General features: G+C 47.5%; 1 protein-coding gene across 2 annotated transcripts; it reads left to right on the forward strand.

The window, feature by feature from the left end:
• The first annotated feature begins 933 nt into the window (after window positions 1-933).
• Window positions 934-13,347, forward strand: RNASEH1 (ribonuclease H1). Of its 2 annotated transcripts, none has more exons than XR_014254132.1 (8): window positions 934-1,141; window positions 2,349-2,464; window positions 5,276-5,440; window positions 7,429-7,528; window positions 8,358-8,412; window positions 8,780-8,860; window positions 9,357-9,481; window positions 10,609-13,347. XR_014254132.1 is itself a non-coding variant. In XM_082427075.1 (8 exons), exons 1-8 carry the CDS (start codon window positions 1,011-1,013, stop codon window positions 10,693-10,695), a joined length of 864 nt encoding a protein of 287 aa, XP_082283201.1. In that variant the 5' UTR covers window positions 934-1,010; the 3' UTR covers window positions 10,696-13,347. The 2 variants fall into 2 exon arrangements, 1 of the variants encoding a protein (XP_082283201.1); XM_082427075.1 differs by having other exon boundaries at window positions 8,776-8,860.
• The last annotated feature ends 2,707 nt before the right edge of the window (window positions 13,348-16,054 follow it).

A 16,054-nucleotide genomic window follows, 5' to 3' on the forward strand; every position in this document is an offset into this window, starting at 1 on the left:
TCCAGGCAAGGTGCTCACTCTCCCCTGCCTGGCACACACTTTGCTGACGTCCTCTATTTGTTCACAGGTCTATCTCGGGATTCCTTGGTGCTCAGACTGCCTTAGTCAATTCTGCATCCCCCGGGGCTTGGGTAGCACACAGTGCGTGTTCGATAACGTTTGTTGAACTGCAGACTTCAAGAAAATTAAGTAAAGTTAATTTGAAAAGCAAGACGTGTCAATGGAGAGGACTTGGAAGTCAGTTTGCTTACAGAGCAAAATGTGAAATACTGGGCAGAATTCTAAGACACTGCCTTTCCAACTAAATTTTCCCCTTGGGTCGTAGCGCGTTAAGTATTGGACATCCTACTGGTTACACACCGGCCTGGGTGGGGTGGGGAAAAGGGCCACCCCCTTGAGCGGAGCACCGAGGCGGCGGTGGGATGCAGCGCTCACACCCCCTTCCCCCTCTCCCTCAGCGGCACCCACCCCTCTTTTCCCTTTGTGAACCCCATTGTCTTTCCGGCCACGACAACAGCGAGCCAGTAAGCCAGCCCATCCGCGTGCTTGGCCAGTCCTGAGTGCACCCCGCACCGCGGGAGCGCCCCAGAACCACGGGAGGCCGACGTCGGGGCCCGTGGCCGGGCGTCCGATGCCCACCGCGCCCACCGAGCGCGGAGAGCCACCCGAGCTGCTGCAGGGGGCGGGGACTGAGCGAAAGCCGAGCCGCTTTCCCACCCAGCCCGACCGGTCCTGCCCACACCGCCCAGACCCCGCCCACCCTGGGCCCCGCCCAGGCGCCCCTATCCCCGCCTCTGCCCCTCCTTAGGCCCCGCCCCCGGGACCTCCGCCCAGGCTCCACCGTCTCACTGACTTACAGGAAATTGAGGAATCAGAAAAGCGCGACTCTGGGCCCGCCCCCAGGTCCCGCCCCTAGTTGCGTCATCTCCCTGCGCCGCCGCCGGAAGTCCGGCATGAGTGATGACGGCTTGTGGCCGGGATAAGGGGTTCTCGCTGGTGGGCAGTGAGCGATGACCAGGCTCCTGGGCGTGGCGCACAGAGTGGCTTTGGCTGCCGTGCGTTGCACTGGCCGCAGCTGCCGCGGGCTCGCCATGTTCTATGCCGTGAGGAGGGGCCGCAAAGCCGGGGTCTTCCAGACCTGGTGAGGGAGCCGCGCCTCCCCGGGAGTGGGTTTAGGGTGGCCGTCGGCGGCCCCGCGGCGGGGAGGCGGCTGCCACCCCCGGAGCGCACGGCCCTCGGCCTGGAGTCGGCGCGCGGGGGCCGTGACATGAGAGGCCCCGACTCCGCTTCGTTTTTGCTGGGAGTGTCAGAAACGCCACTTACAGTCTGGGGTGGCCAGAGGCCTCTACTTAATCCTTTTTCCCATCTGTCACAATGAAAGAGTTTCCACAGGGTTACACGTGGTGGAACTCAATGCCTAATCTAATCTTACGGGTGTTTTTAGAAAGGGAAGGTTTTTTAAAATTAATTAATTAATTTATCTTGGCTGCTTTGGGTCTTCGTTGCTGCGCGCGGGCTTCTCATGGCGGTGGCTTCTCGTTGCGGAGCACGGGCTCTAGGTGCACGGGCTTCAGTAGTTGTGGCTCGCGGGCTCAGTAGTTGTGGCTCGCGGGCTCAGTAGTTGTGGCTCACGGGCTCAGTAGTTGTGGCGCACGGGCTTAGTAGTTGTGGTGCATATGCTTAGTTGCTCCGCGGCATGTGGGATCTTCCCGGACCAGGGCTTGAACCTGTGTCCCTTGCATTGGCAGGCGGATTCTTAACCACTGCACCACCAGGGAAGTCCTAAAAAGAGAAATTCTTGTAAATTAATGTTTGTATCCCTATAACAGTCCTTTGAGGTAGGTGGGATTATTCTCATTTTTGGGTGTAGTTACCGTGGTCAAGAAATTCTTGGGACTAGTAAGTGACAGATGTAGGACTTGAACCAGGTGTTATGACTCCATAACCAGGACTCTTCCCACTGTATGATATCAAGGTTTATTATCAGTCTTTGTGTGTGTACGTGAGTGCATAGTGTTTCCCTGTGCAGCTAGGCTACTGAGGAAGAAGCATCTCAGAAGCTGGCCTTTCTGTTGTAATGAAATGATTGAAGACCCCCAAATTCTAGTATGCTTTGAGGAAAGCCTTATGGTGCAGGTGTATTGTCTGGCTGGCACCTAGCATGACACAGGGTGAAGGGTTGGACGTGTAAGATAAGACTACAAACTGTAAGGCGTGACCCTTTGCCCCCAAGGAGCTGACGGCCCCAGCCCTTGTCACACTGTTCCCAGCCTAAGACAAGGATCCGTGAAAAAATAGGGTGACAGAGGGAGGGAGGAGCTTAACACTTTGTTTTGTCACTGTTTCAGGGATGAATGCAGAGCCCAGGTGGACCGGTTTCCTGCAGCCAGATTTAAGAAGTTTGCCACAGAAGAGGAAGCCTGGGCCTTTGTCAGAAGCTCCGCAAACCCCGATGGTTCAGAAGGTAGTCACGACTCACATCATTGTAACATTTTAACCTATTCAGAGCCTTTCATATCCCAAGTGTCACTTGATCTGTATAGCTACTCTGTCAGCAGATAGAGAAGAATATGATTGTTTCCATTTTCCCATTTTACAGATTAGGAAACAGGCTGAAAGCAGTTTAGCGTAATGACTCCTGTCGGTAACGGTATTGGAGACAAGCCAGGACTCAGATCTCCTGTTCCATTCAGTGTCCTCACTATACTTAATTCCATCTTTTAGAAATACTTATTCTTGGGCTTCCCTGGTGGCGCAGTGGTTGAGAATCTGCCTGCTAGTGCGGGGCACGTGGGTTCGAGCCCTGGTCTGGGAAGATCCCACATGCCGCGGAGCAGCTGGGCCCGTGAGCCACAACTGCTGAGCCTGCGCATCTGGAGCTTGTGCTCCGCAACAAGAGAGGCCGCGATAGTGAGAGGCCCACGCACCGCGATGAAGAGTGGCCCCCGCTTGCCACAACTAGAGAAAGCCCTCGCACAGAAACGAAGACCCAACACAGCCATAAATAAAATTAATTAATTAATTAATTAATTTAAAAAAAAATACTTGTTATTGGATTGAATGGGCTCTAGTTGTAAAATGATCAGTGTAGTTCTTTTCACAGCATGCACCTGTATGGTGTTTCATCTTTACCTAGGATAGAGTCGCACAATCGGAATTTCCTCCAGTTTCACATGTTACCGGAAGTAGACTTAATTGAAGTTTAGGGCCCAATATAAGGGACATCAGGTAGGCAAGACTGCGGGTGGCTGCTTTCGAGCACAAAGGTTTAAAATGTAGCCTACCTTGAAGAAGTGTTTTTCATTAACTTTACTCACAGACATTTTTTATTACAGTGGATGAAGAGTGAGAGGAGGATATTTTAAATCAGCTTCTTTTGAACAGTCTCTCGAGCCCACTGAGATGCTCGAGCCCTGAACAGGTGCTCCTCTGGGGTGTCATGACACTTCTGGACAAAGCAGGATTCAGGGAGAGGCAGATCACGCTAGGAATCTGCCCTGAAAGGCAAGCTTCCGAGGCAGAGGAGACACTCACTCCTGGTGCAGCTGCTTCACCCTCCGTTTCCCAGCAGCTTTTGAAGGGAGTGTGATGTGACAGTTCCGTTTTCTACCCAGGCGAGAAATCGGCTTGGGATAGAAAGCTAGTGTGCAAGTACGACTCTTGTCTTGGTTGGGTTCTTAATACTTCTTTTCACGGGTTTTTCGTTTTAACCAATTAGTAATTTATTCATATCTCAATTCTTCCAGTATCAGTATATTTCTGTTTATTAAGTTCTCCAAGTCTTAAGGCAAGGTCGTTTTTTATATCTGTGAATCTGCTTTTCTTAAAACTTTACAGAGATCTCCAGTTAGTGACTTACATAATGTATATAAATGGGGTTTAGCATCGTGAATGTTTGAGAACTGTACCAGAGCAAACCTGTTAGCCTCTTTCCCAGTTTTTCTCTTAACATTACATTTATCCTTATTTGGGGATTACTGAGCTATTTGCTAGTTATTGTGGTTTATATAAGTTGATTTTAGGTTAATTTACTTAAAGAAAAACCACAATTTTGTGAAGGAAAAATTATCTGACAACCATAGTATCCTTTTCCTTCAAAGTCATATCTGTTCTTCAACAACTTTCATTTCAATTTAACTTTCTCTGTTATAGTAAATAAAACCGATTATTTATATCAATATTAAAATTCTGCAAAATTGCACTTCAGCCTATACCTCTGGGGGTGCTTCTGCAGAGCACCTGCGGGAGTATTTTCAAGGTCAGTATGAGGTGACACCAGTACAGCAGAGCGGACATGTCGGTACTGCTCTGGACCCTCGAGCTGTGCCTGGCTGACCTGAGCATTCTTCGGAGAGGTGTGGGCTGAGAAGCTATGCCAGGCGAGAAGTTCCAGCTTATGCCTGCCTAGTCGGTGCTCAGTAAATGCTGGAGCACCGTCTCTCCACCCCTGGTTTAGGGGTTTAGAGCAGAAAGTGCGCTCTGCGGTGTCGAGTTGAGGTTGTTATTTTGGAGATGCAACGTGTTGCTGCTTGTGTGTTTCTAGTTCCACTCCAGAAAAGGGTAGCGTAGGAAAAGCTGTTTCAGATCACCTAGTGCTGGGCCTCACTTTATAGCAGCTGAGCGGGGTTAAGTCAGTTGACTGAGTTCACAACTGATAAAAGGTGAAGCTCAAATTGAAACTAGTTTTTTGAATCCTGGTCTAATTCATCTTCTGCATCAGCTGCCGTAATTATATGAAAGAGTGAGTGAGACGCAACCTGAGTGGGTGTGAGAACCCCTTGGGGATTACCCTCAGGTCCACCCCGGCGGGGCCACTGAAGGGAAGCTCTCCAACAGTGCTGTCCCTGCAGGGACCCAGTCCCGTTACCTGTTGGTTTCTGTTTCCCTTTTTTAATATGTCCCATTATCTGTTCTCACCTTAGATATGAAATTTGGACCCTTGTTTTCTCTGGGGAAAGAGCCCCTCAGATTTTCGAACTGTCTGTGAGCGCTAAAGGGTTCAGCACCCTTGGGATCTGTTCTGTCTCCATCGAAACCAGATTTCTTTTTTAACAGCAGCTTTGCTCTAGTCTTCATATTGCCCTCACTGAGCTTATTGTGGAAAATTTAATTTCCCAGGACGTGAGTGTCTGAGGTGGTGTGGCCTGTCTTAAGTCTTTCCCTCTATAGAGCCGCATATGGGGGTATTTAAGCCTGACTCAGTGAAGTTCTGGATTCTCAGTCATTTCATGTTGTGTCCATTGTTTCTGGCTTTTGAGTAGACTCTATCTTTCAGGGCAGAAAAATAAATGTGTACAGGAATCACAAGTGAAGGCAAACAAGCGACTTCATGAGCCCTTGGATGAAGGTGAAGGTGAAACCACAGAGCCGTGTGCAAAGCACGTGAAACAGAATGCAGAACCGCTGCCTTCAGTGAGCAAAGACACATTTTCTTACATGGGTATGTCTTTCTTGGATTTTTAAATTTTTAATACGGTAATCATATCAATATATTCATGTGTAAAAACTTTTCCCACTTTCTTAATGAGGGAAATTTGAACTGATGTATAACATTCTTTTTTTTTCCCCCTTTCTTTTTACATATTTATTTATTTGGTTGTGTCGGGTCTTCGTTGCGGCATGTGGGATCTTTCGTTGCGGCACGTGGGCTTCTCTCTGGTTGTGGCGTGCAGATTTTCTCTTCTCTAGTTGTGGTGTGCAGGCTCCAGAGCGCGTGGGCTCTGTAGTTTGTGGCACGCGGGCTCTCTAGTTGAAGCGCACGAGCTCAGTAGTTGTGGTGTGGGCTCAGTTGCCCCAAGGCATGTGGGATCGAAGTTCCGCGACCAGGGATCGAACCCGCGTCCCCTGCATTGGAAGGCGGATTCTTCACCACTGGTCCACCAGGGGAGTCCTAAGGTCACTATTTTATAATTGATCTAATGGTGTAGAATTATTAGAATTTTGGACATTCATAGGAAAATCGTTATATAGGCTATGCATGAAAAACTCTTTGATCTTTGTAAACACCAGTGTTCCCTGTGCACACGGTATTCCTGGTCACTAAGAAAATGCCAAAACTTCAGCTCTTGAAATAAGAAAGGCCCTGGACAGAGCTCCTTTATATAATTGGTTGACACCAGCAACTTAACCTTTTACATGTAATCTTTGCAAAACAGAAGTGATCCTACCTTATCCTGAGAAACAAGATAGTTGTGAATTTCTCCTCTGCCTTTAGCTCCAGGAATCCAGTGTTTATATTAAGTAATTTGATGGTATGTGAGTCTCCTTTTTGTCTTCTACATGTATGAATAGAAGATAAGAATAAATAGCATTTTTTATATAAGTCAGTGTATTTGTAGGTCCTAAGTTTTTCAAGGAAAACCAGAAAATGTTTGGTCAAACTCTATGAAAACTGTATAAATCAATTTTTGCAGTTACGTGAAAAGCAAAACCAAATGGTCTTGATCTGATTATTTACTGATAGCAACTGAAGCAGATGTTTGTGGGGCGACTGGGAGATGGTCCATTTCCAGTGCACTGACAGTTGCGGGGGCACCTGGCACGGCGCCTGACGGCCACTGGCAGTCACACGGAGTCAGGGACCAGGAAGGGCTCGTGTTGAGCGTCACGTTCAGTTGAACGGAGGAGCCCTGCCCGGCGCCCGTGTTCTCGGACTCCCGGCCCCACTCCGGTTAGGAATGTGCTCCGCTAGCATCTCACCTCCTCCCCGCTTTGCCTCTGCCTGTTCAATCCGCCCTCCTTTTCACACGTCCCTCACGGAGCACGGCCTCCGTTTGCTCCGCAGCCCCGCTCGCTGACCGCCGGCACCCCGAGTTCCCCTCCGCCCTGCCGGGTGCTCTGCCGCTTATCGGCGGCCTGAGGATGGCCTCGTGTCGCTCCTTCTCTGCCTTGCTCTTTACCGTGTTGGTGTGTTGATCAAACTCTCTGTCTTGATGGAAAGAAGCAAAGGCGGGACCACAGTTCACTAGTTGCAAAAGGACCAAGAAAAAAAATTAGGCCAACATTTGTCGGAGGACTTGACCTTCTGGCAGGCAGGTCATTATCAAGGCACTGTTGTCTGCAAGGGCAGCTCCTGGGGGTGAACGTGGCCTTCCCGCACTGCCCCCCGCACACACGTGAAGAGAGGGGCAGTGGCTTTGTTCGTTGGCCTCTGTAACAGGGAATGTAAACAGCAGCGGGGTTTACAGAGCGATTGCCTTCACCTTTAATTCCCCCCAGCAGGCAGAACCGAAATAGGAGTGGATTCCAAGCACAAAGCGTCAAGTGCCCCCATATAAGGCATTGGTAATGTTTTCCTGCACGGAAAGCTTCCAAAGCATAAATACTCTCTCAGTTTAAAATGCTAATTCAATCGTAGTAAGTTTTTAGGTGAATTTCAGCTTTTAGTAACGGTGATCCGGTGGCGCTCACTAAGTTTCCCGCTTACAGGGCACTCTGTCGTCGTCTACACGGACGGCTGCTGCTCCAGTAATGGGCGGAGGAGGGCTCGAGCAGGAATCGGTGTTTACTGGGGGCCGGGCCATCCTTTGTAAGTAAACCAGAAAAGCTGGCTTTTATTAAGCTTCACATTTAACTGAATCATATTCCAAAACTTGGGAAAGACTGAGGCAGGATCCGCTTACTGTTTGATTATTTGGTAACATTGGCAGGGGTAGTGGAAGAGTCCCATGTCCCCGGGAGATGGCTTTGGCAAGGATGCACGAGGGGCAGGTCACCATACTGGGAACCCTGCGTGCCCCTACGAGTCTTGAAGATGAGTGAGCTTAGAGGTGGCCCGTGTTTTTCAAAAGGCACAAAGTCAAGGTGATGTGACGTGAGATCATTCAAATACACCTGCCCCCAAGTATGCAAGAACTTGAGTAGTAACTGACAGCCGCAGAATTCAGTGTGAAAGAGGGGTTGGGTCCCTGTGAAGTAACCACTCACCAGAGTCCAGGGGCCTGCGCAGCCCTGGGCGAGAGCAGGGTCAGCTGCACACCACTGATGCTGTTCTCGAGCCTCCTGGCCGGTAAGCCCTTCTGCCTTCACTTAGATGTTTGCTTAGCCTGGAACCCTCGAAGGGGTGGCCAGCTCGGGTGGCATGAGCGTCCGCGGGTTTAGTGCCTGCCCAAGACCACATGCTAGTGTATTTCAGGTCCAGAAATTAAACCTGGCTTTTGCCTTCTGGTCCAGAGTTCTCCTACAAGACCACACCGTGGCACTTTTCAATAAAATGTTAGTATTGTTGGTTTGATTTTTGTATGATTTCATATTTCAAGTAAAAAAGTATACAAGCCTGTTATCATTTAAGAGACTTAAGGAATCACTTTGAGAATTAGCGTATAATTTTATTTTCTTTTGTACTGTTTTGAAACCAGAAATGTAGGAATTAGACTTCCTGGGCGACAAACAAACCAAAGAGCAGAGATTCATGTAAGTTATCAGAGGTATTTTTCCACTAAAAATGTAAGTTTATCATTCTTTACTGTTGACTAGAACGGTATCAATGTACTTTCTACTCTCTGTGTGTATAAGATACTCCGAGTCCAGAAGAAACTTAGTTTGGGGCTAGTAACAGTTCTGAAGAACAGGAGTTTTCTAGAAAAATTATAAAACTTGTTTCAAATAGATGTCTAAACAGGAGAATTGTATGTGTAGCGTTATTTCACATAGACAATGTTATCATTACGGTTAGCACAGGAAAAGGATTTAGATTTTAAATTTTTGGTAATTGTGAACATCAGTGTCGAAAGTTGAACAATTTCTGCAGCATGACAACTGATTTGTATCTTTAAGGCAGCCTGCAAAGCCATCGAACAGGCGAAGGCTCAGAACATCAATAAGTTGGTTCTCTACACAGACAGCATGTTTACTATCAATGGTAAGCGTTTACATTGGACTTCTTCTAGGGTTTTTCGAGTACATATGAAGGGAAATAGGTATTTCCTTCCCCTGGAAGAGGTGCGGCATCAGGGCAGGACCCAGACGGTGGAGGGGCTGGCGTTGGATGTGTCTGGTGCCAGGGAAGCCCGTGCTGCTCTGGTATGTGCCGCGGAGGCATGCTTTGCCAGGCGCCGAGGGCGTGGCCGCGAGGTAGAAGATGTGTGCACCCTCTGGGGGTACCGTGTGTAGGGCCCGTGGGGTGGGGGCCTGGGGGGCGCTGATGAGGCTGGAGGGGGCGGTGCCTCAGCCCGACGGCCTCAGGGCAGACACGGGTGAGAGTTAAGGGACGGGGCGAGCCAGAGCACGGCCCCAGTAAGGAAAGGAAAAGTCCAGAAAGCCACTCAGGTACATGTGGAGCAATGGTCAGAGGGGAGTCTAGGGAGGAAAAAATACCAGAACGTTCGAGAATAATGATCTGTGAGTGTTCCTTCCAGGCATCACTAATTGGGTGCAAGGCTGGAAGAAGAGTGGATGGAGGACAAGCACAGGGAAGGAGGTGATCAACAAAGAGGACTTCATGGAGCTGGACAGGCTTGTCCAGGGCATGGACGTTCAGTGGGTGAGTGTTGTCTTAGGTGGTCACCGCTGTGGCCGTTAGGACCAAATGAAATAAACTAGCTAGACAGTTTAATGGTTTCTGTGAGCGATTTGATGACTTCAGTTAAAATAGCAGGGTCTGTGGAATTGCTGTCGTAGCATGTGTTAGAGCACAGTGGAGTCTTTCGACCATCATCTGAGTAATGCTGCTGTAACAGGCGGGTCCTGCGTGCAGAGCGCTGGGTCCCGGCGCTGAGACTGAGGGGCTCCGGGCTCTCCACGTCGTCCTCGCCCAGCCACACCTCGCACTGTTAGAGTGACCTGTGTTCGTCAGCCTCCTGGTTTCTTTGGAAGCAGCCATAATGTCAGTTCAGGCTTATTTATGATGTATCCTCTTAAAAATATAGTTGTGCGATTAGACCTTAGTAACATGATTTTTTTTCCCAAAATGGAGGTATTTTTCTTACACTGGGTCACTTTTATTAAAATTATCTTTTCGAACAATACAGAGCAAGTTAAACAGCAGCCATTTTCTTAACCCTACCGTGCTCTCCCAGCCCAGGACCCCTGATGACCGTTTGGCAACCTGACATTTAAACATGCCTTTCAGGGAGTTCCCTGGTGGTTCAGTGGTTAGGACTCTGCCCTTTCACTGCCAAGGGCATGAGTTCGATCCCTGGTCGGGGAACTAAGATCCCACAAGCCATGCTGTGTAGCAAAAAAAAAAGCAAACAAACAAAAAAACCCCCAAAACTTGCCTTTCAGCAACATAAGTGCAAACAGTGGTTAAATCACATGAGCGCATCCCTTTGTAACAGCACTGAGGGAGAATCAGGTGTGTGTGTATGTCGTATATGTAGCCATCCACACGTCTGCTCTGTCCAGAAAGCTTGCCAGGTCCCACTGTTAAGTGGGAAAAAGGCAGTACAACAGTAAAATCCAATTTGTGGAGAAACAAAACGGGATTTCTGTCGGCGTATCCAGCGCCCGAGTGCGTTGTGCTGTCAGAATTGTGCTCAGGAGGAGCTGTGAAGGGAGCCTTCACACTTGTCTTCTCTGAATGGTTGACATGTTTTACAGTGAGGATGTAGTCATGTGTTGCTTGTGTAAAAAATTAGTAAAAATAAAAGGAAACGTTTTATTTAACAGATGCATGTTCCTGGCCATTCGGGATTTATAGGCAACGAAGAAGCTGACAGATTAGCAAGACAAGGCGCGAAGCAACCTGAAGACTGACCAGGTCCTTTAATTCTTGGAACAACTTGAGCCAGTGGCTGTTTGTCACCTTTACTTACTGGTGTGAAAAATAAAACTGTAGGCTGGACCACTGCAGTCGACGGGCAGACACAGCTTTCAGACTAAATCAGAAAGGCAGGGTGGTGGTCCGTGGCATGTGCCTTAAAGGTGGTTAGATGTGTCATAAACTGAACATCCTTTGAGATTTGAGAATTATTTGAGGTTTTGTTAGAAGTATGCTTTATTGGGCTTGATACTGTTCTCATTAGTTTTATTGCAGTCTAGACAAAAGTGTTAGGGCTTTGATTTAATAAGGATGAGTAGAACATCGGTTTAAAAATGCAGGCAAGAAGCCTAGAAGTGTTCTAAGAGTTCATTTACCCTACAGTTGGCAAGACTGAGTCATGGTTTTTAGGTGGGCTTGTGCCTACGGGCGGATTGGAGGAAGGCACGGCTCCCTTGCTGGGCACAGGCCTGCCAGGGCCCACGCCTGGGCAGAGGGAAGGTGGGCTGGTCTTACCTGGCGGGGCACTGTGATAGGGCCGCCTGCACACGGGCAGCCCTGGCTGCCCGACCGTTAGATAGCAACAGTCATAACTTCTAAAGGCCAAGACTGTAAATAAATGTTTTAAAATTGGGAGTGCTATTATTGTTAAAAGCACTGTGCAAGTTAAAAAAAAAGTTTGACGTGACTATTTTTATCTTTTATTACCTTTTTGTCATAAAAACATGCAGCAGACGATACAAAACAAACGTATCGCTTACTGGATTGCTATTACAAGGTGAATACCCTTGTAACTGCGACCCAGGCCAAGACGTAGAACTTCGCCAGCTGCCCGGAGGCTCTTCACGTGCTCCTCCAGCCGCCGCACCCCTCCCTCCAGAACTAATCCCGACTTGTACAGAAGTGACGTCCTTGCTTTTCTTTGTGGCAGTTTTTAGTCTAGTCTACTCTTTTTTTTAACTTGGTATTCCTTTTTTTTTTTTTTAAACTTGATATTTCGTAAGTCTCTTTAATTTACAGGTTCCACCTCAGTCTCTGTTCTCCTTGCGGTTTATCTCGTTGAAGAGCCCGAGCCATTTGTCCCGTCGTTTCCCACTGTCAGTTTTGTTGCTCGCGACCCCGAGGCGCTGTCCAGTGTTTTGCTCTGTCCTCGGTGTTTCCTGCAAGTTGGCGGCTGGATCCAGAGGCTCGATGACAGGCAGCCTCCACCCCTCGGGCGCGTGTGTTACATGCTTTCGTCAGAGGGCAGGGCGCTTTTCATCCTTTGGATGTTGGCGGCTGCCAGCGCTCAGGGCGCAGGCCCATGAATTAGGTTGCAGAATGCTGGTATGCTGTCACTTTGCTTACGTTTATTGGCTGGAACAGTTTTAGAAGATACTTCCCCTCACCTAATGCTGACGCTCAGTGTAGAATTCACGTACAAAAGGCGGGATAAATGCTAAGATTGGCTCCCGGTCATCCTAAGAAGGTAGCCCAATTAGGGGTTTTTAATTTATGTATTTTTATAACATGTAAACATACGTATATGTCATGAACTCATGTACTTAAGCCTGTTTGATGGGTTTCGGGCCATCGCAGTTTTCCTCTTTATTGAACCCAAATTGCAGCGGCTTTGGCCTGTGGGAGGGAGCCTCTTCAAGTTGGCTCTTCATTTCTCTTCAAATTCATATATGTACACATGCGTGCATGTGTATTGACCACACACAGACACACTCACGCACAGACTGTGCACACGGTCATAGAGAGCTTTCTTGCAGTCTGATGTGTCAGGGTGTTCTAGACCCATCTTGTACCTTTCCTGCTCTAGACCTGGAATTGGCTTTTTCTCTAAGGAGCTGTAGTTTCTTTTAATGGCAAAAAGAGGTATTTCAGATCCTTGGTGCTCATTGCTACAGGGTTGGTTGTTGTTTCTAGGCCTAAAAAATACACACGTGTGCGCACACACATTTAAAGAGAAGGTGTTTTCTGAGCTCATGTTGACAGTCGCAAAACAAACTCAGGATTCCAGGGCATTCAACCCCTTCCATGTTACAGCTGTGTCTCCTACACTGAGATCCTGGTTCTCAGGCTGTGGGACTACGGAACAGAATATTCCGTAATTACACACTTGCTTGTTCTGCTTTAACATGTGCTACGTGGATACTAACCCTAATATACCATTCATTACAATGAAAACAGCACTGGAGCCACATCGTCAGCTGTTACATAGTAAAATCTCTCCCCGCTGCCCTCATTTAGTCTTATTTCCATGTACTTAATGCTCATAGCCAGTGTTTAGGTCAGTGTTAGCCTGGGAACCATACTCCCTGGGTTTCTGTATGTTGAATTCAGCTTGTGTCCTTTATACTTGAAGGTTTGCAGAATATGAAATCCTTTCCTACGTTTTCTTTCCTTGAGTGTCTTAAATATTCTGTTTTCTTCCAGCATAAAGTGATGCATGAAGAGCCTGATGAATCTTATTTTCTTTCCAAGTCACGTACTCTTTTTGCTTAGATGTCCAAAGGGTTTTTTCCTCTTTCTCAAGTCAGCAGTTTTATTAGAGTGTGTCGTGTGTTGGTGGCCCTGGGTCAGTGTTTGCAGGTATATGGTGCGCTTTTTCTGTGTGTATTTTCAAATCTACTGTTTCAAGAAAGTTTCCTTGAATTGTGGCCTAGTGCTCTGTTTTATTTTTTGCTTTGGTTTTCTTTTTGGGGGGACCCCTGTTATCTGTATGTTGAAATCTGATTTACCCATCTTCAGTATTTGCCACTTTATCTTGAATCTTTTATCTGTCTTAGATTGCTTCCATGTCTTGGCTGCTGTAAATAATGCTGCTATAAACATAGGGTTGCACGTATCTTTAGAGGTCTGTTTTCAAAGAGGGCAGTTAAAGGGAAGGGGTGTGCTGGCCTACGGATTCCCCCTGGCAGAATCCCTGGGTCCAGGAGGGTCCTTGCTCAGCTGAGGCTTTTGAATCCCACCCTCTGTCCTCTCAGTCCACGTCCTCTATAGCCAAACATGGACCTTCTCCAACACCACGGTGTCCTCTGTACCAGGGGTCTATATGATGAGCAGGGTGACCCATTCAGGTAGGCGACATGCTTCAACCTAACACTTTAGAACCCGGGGGCCAACTGAATGTTAATGTCCCCAAATTCCTGTGTTGAAGCCCTGACCCCCAGTATGGCTCTATTTGGAGATGGGGGTGTTTGTCTCTTTCTGTTATGAGTGCTTGTCTTATGTTTTGTTCTTGTGTGTTTATTAAAGTCTGATGGGCAAGTCCTGTATTGAGATTATTGGGTAGCAAGAGGATGAAATGTAAAAAGTTGGATTCAAAACAAGAAAGGATAGAAAGGTTGTCTGGTTCTTCTCCCCATCATACCCCAGAGAAGCTGCACCCTTTATGGTGTTTTTTAAAAGGCTCTGGAAATCTTGGATCATTCAGTTACAGCCCCTTGGCCACCACGTTATCGTGACACAATGTGACGGGTCTTTTCATAAGGCCATGTAGCTTCACCCTCTGAAGGGCCTGTGTTCAGGGCTCGTTGTCAGTAGCAGTGAATCTGCTGGGCCTCCCCTGGGACCTCTCTGTGAGCAAAGTCACGGATTAGCTTGAGTTTGGGAGCGCGACGCTTTCCCTCTTCCTGCTAACCCCCCCGTGGCATTCACCCCCGAACCCACACAGACACATGCAGGACAAAGGGTGAGGGCAAGAGAACATTTCTTCCACAAAGACAGAGAGACCGCCAGCTATGATGCAACCCATCCTGAGGTTTGACCAAGATGCAGGGTGAGGCTGGACATCTTTTTATAAATTTATCAGCCGTTTGCATACATGATTTCCCATCTAAAGAAGGTGATATCACACTTTACTCAGGCCTCCTACTGGGTACTTCAGAAGAAGCAGATGCATAGCATGGTGACTCTAGTTAACAGTACCGTATGGTATACTTGGATTTGCTAAGACAGTAAATCTCTCATACACACATTTAAAAAGGTAACTGAGGTGATGGGTGTGTTAATTAACTTGATTGTGGTGATCATTTCACAGTGTAGACATAGATCATCACATTGGCCCAAAAATAGAGCCCCATAAATATAGTCAAGTGATCTTTGACAAAGGAGCAAAGGAAATACAATGGGAGCAAAGATAGTGTCTTCAACAAATGGTGTTGGAACCATTGGACGTCCACACGCAGAAAAGTGGATCTACACTTCTCACAAAAATTAACTCAGAATTTTTCACACACCCTAAATGTAAACTATGCAGAACTATGAAACTCCTGGAAGATAACATAGGAGGAAACCTAGATGACCTTAGGTATGGTGATGACTTTTTAGATAAAAAATCAAGGCACGGGACTTCCCTGGTGGCGCAGTGGTTAAGAATCCGCCTGCCAATGCAGGGGACATGGGTTCAAGCCCTGGTCCGGGAAGATCCCATATGCTGCAGAGCAACTAAGCCCGTGTGCCACAACTACTGAGCCTGTGCTCTAGAGCTCGTGAGCCACAACTACTGAGCCTGCATGCCACAATTATTGAAGCCCGTGTGCCTAGAGCCTGTGCTCTGCAATGAGAGAAGCCACTGCAATGAGAAGCTGGCGCACCACAACGAAGAGTGACCCCTGCTCCCCTCAACTAGAGAACGTCTGCGTGCAGAACGACGCCCCAACGCAGCCAAAAATCAATGAATCAATAAATTTATTTTTTTAAAAAATCAAGGCATGATCCATGAAAAAGATAATTGATAAACAGACTTCACTAAGATTTAAAAGTTCTCTGCAGAAGACAAGGTCAAGAGAATGAGAAGATAAGCCACAGACTGGAAGAAAATATTTGCAAAACACACATCTGATAAAGGACTGTTAACCAAAATAGAGAAAGAACTCTTAAAATTCCACAGTAAGAAAACATACAACCCAATTGAAAAATGGGCCAAAGACTTCACAGACACCTCACTAAAGGAGGTACGTAGATGGCAGCTGAGCACATGAAAAGATGTTCCACATCATATGTCATCAGGGAAATTAAAAGAACAGTGAGAGACCACCACACAGCTCTTAGAGTGGCTGGAATCCAGACGCCGATAGCACCAAACGCTGGTGAGGTTGTGGAGCAGCAGGAACTCTCGTTCATTGTTGATGGGGATGCAAAGTGGTGCCGCCAAGTTGGGAGGAAGATTCTTACAAAACTAAACATACTCAGCATATGATCCAGCAACTGTGCTCCTTGGTGTTTACCCAAAGGAGTTGGAAACTTCTGTCCATACAAAACCTGCACATGGATGTTTATAGCACCTTTATTCATAATTGCCAGAGCTTGGAAGCAACCAAGATGTCCTTTCGTATGTGAATGAATAAACAAACTGTGGTCCAT

The sequence above is a fragment of the Balaenoptera physalus genome, assembly GCF_965194825.1.
Source record: "Balaenoptera physalus genome assembly, chromosome: 15".
Classification (NCBI taxonomy): Eukaryota; Metazoa; Chordata; class Mammalia; order Artiodactyla; family Balaenopteridae; genus Balaenoptera; species Balaenoptera physalus.